General features: G+C 34.2%; 1 protein-coding gene across 1 annotated transcript; it reads right to left on the bottom strand.

Moving 5' to 3' along the window:
• Positions 1–1,337: 1,337 nt before the first annotated feature.
• On the bottom strand, positions 1,338–2,422 carry LOC9298558 (the record flags this gene model as incomplete). The annotated part of the gene is made up of 2 exons (XM_002862436.2): positions 1,338–1,853; positions 2,276–2,422. Coding segments are annotated over 2 exons (405 nt in total), but the record flags the coding sequence as incomplete, so codon positions are not given.
• Positions 2,423–2,534: the final 112 nt, after the last annotated feature.

A 2,534-nucleotide genomic window follows, 5' to 3' on the forward strand; every position in this document is an offset into this window, starting at 1 on the left:
TCTATTATGTCTCCATCTTCACTCTGTAAGAATTAAATCCAAGAATTAATTAATTAGTCTCTCAAATATTTTGTCCACAAATTCCCAAAGCATGGAGTTATATATGCATGCATATGGAATTGTATAAAACACCTTAATGGATTTAACGGCAGGTTTGTTGAGCCGCTTCAAAAGATTTTGTACTTCGATTTCCCAGTGATCAGGGAGCTCTTTTCCATAGACGCAAGGAGATATTATACCACTATCACCATCAGAGACGACACTGCGAATCCAGCCATTCCTACCATGGTTAATTATAATCCTTAGAAAGATGTTTAGTTAGTATTATTTGGAGTATAATTTTTTATCAACTACACTTTGGAATTTATAGGAGCAGATTGCTCATATATTCTATAAACTAAGAAATTAGTGCTTGAATGACCTTATCCTCTTGTGATAAATTTTGTAAGTGGTTATAGCAGTAATAACACCATGGAATGGAAATCAGTGAAAATTGACCCATGACTTAAACATCACCCAATCTTGTGATGAAACGCGTTACTAGGGAAAGAAAAATTAATCCAAGTGCATCATATATCATGTATAAATTAAGAAATTAGTGCTGAAAGAATTTATCATTTTCGGATCCGTATCATGACAATTTACAAGAACGTGTAATTTGGGCAAGAAAATTGGTCTGATGTGATCAGCTTTTAAACAAATATTTTTTGTGCGCTAAACTTCTTTAAATCTCTAAGACTCTCACTCGGTGAAAGGTGATCATCAATCAAGTTTTAGCAATAAATAACTGAAATGAAATTCAAAACCAAGGGAATAATGGGAAGCCTGACTATGAATGATCGAAAGCCCGTTAATTGGTGGTTCGAACACAATCTTTTATTTTTTTCCGTTTGGAAGCTTCCCATTGAAAATTAAGCCATAAAATTAGATTATTTTTTTAGATTTATAATCATCGGATATCCCATTATCCCCTTGGTTTTTTTCATTTGTTTTTCTTTTTTGAATCGAATGTTAAATTAATTCAAACAAAGAAATTTTTTAGAGTCGATTATGCATTGCAAGCCAAGATATGCAAGCTAATTTTCGAGTTGTGTATGAGAACCAAATCCCGTTCCACCAGACTTTTATGGGATGTGCTTCTCGGATATGATGCCACGTATCTTTAGAACTAAAAAGCGGTTTGAAATTTGTCGTCCTTTCGTCTCCACAAAACCACATCATCACCGTTTAGGTCCTTTTGCCGTTGAGTGTCAATTAACTCTTCTATAATGTTGAGAGTTTTCACTTGATGTCGTCTTCTTATTTATTTCTACAAACTTGATTTATAAACAGAGGACTGGAACAAACATAAATGTTCTTTATTATAAACTATATATGAAACCTTACACATAGATAAAGAGCACTTAACTATAATTAAAGATAGGATCAAACATAGATTCGAAATCTCAAAAGCTTCTTTGAACACACAGATCAGATCAAGGGCACATAGCGTTCTGACCAGGACCACCATAGAAGAAATGAGTACCAAAGGGAGTTCCACCATTTCCTGCTACAACGTTGTAACAATTACGATTATCAGCAACGGAGTAAAGTCCTTATGGTTCTCTCAGAGCATTTGTCCCATCAACTATCATAATATTTCGTACATTGCTCGCTTTCTTAAACCCTTCCTCTGCAAAATGCCCACTTCCCATATCGGTGGTTGTGTGTGTCTTACTGGTTTGCGTGAAGATTTCGCCTCCCCATTCAACTTTTATAGCTCCATCTCCTAGAGAATTGAACAACGAGCCGGGCCAGTACCCGATAATGTCATTGTCATTTATCTTTAGCCACCAGTTTCCTGTTTTTTGGTCCTGATGATCGCAAAAGTATCCATTTCATGTTGATGAAGAGTTAGAAAACAAGATTGCCTCTAATATATTACATACTGTTAAGAAAGGACTTTTCCACTAAATTTTAATTATGAGTTATTTGCGTGTAAAATAAATATATAATAATTTATTAACAAAGGTTATTTTCACTGGCTTGACTTTTCCTTTAGTAAAGGATATGAGATTTTGTTTTGCTAATTTAAATTGGATTTAGTGGAGGGACTTTATTTACGGTTTTAAGTGAGCAAAATACAGATGGAAACATTTGGAAATTATAATAGATTCATAAAGTAGATGTAAACTATACGATTAGATCGTTGGTATTATTTTAACTGGTCTTTAATCTTATGAATCTGCCTACTGGTGACTTGTTAAGGTGGATAAAGGAATTACGGTATTATTACCTTCCATATAAGTAGGTTGAGACTTAGTTGAGCTCCGTCGTATTCTGACACGGTATTGTAGGATCCACCTACAGAGTACTGGTTGTTCGTCTGAACAAAACCGCCGCACAGGAGATTGTAGCATCCTGTCTTTTGGTATCCATCGCTCTAATCATAATATCATATATATAAGCATGAACTTTCATTAGTAAAGAAGGAATCTTAATTTACAAGATAAAACATATTTTGAAGTGAAAATAAATGTGGTTTCGGATCTCAA

This window comes from Arabidopsis lyrata, assembly GCF_000004255.2.
Source record: "Arabidopsis lyrata subsp. lyrata unplaced genomic scaffold ARALYscaffold_436, whole genome shotgun sequence".
Classification (NCBI taxonomy): Eukaryota; Viridiplantae; Streptophyta; class Magnoliopsida; order Brassicales; family Brassicaceae; genus Arabidopsis; species Arabidopsis lyrata.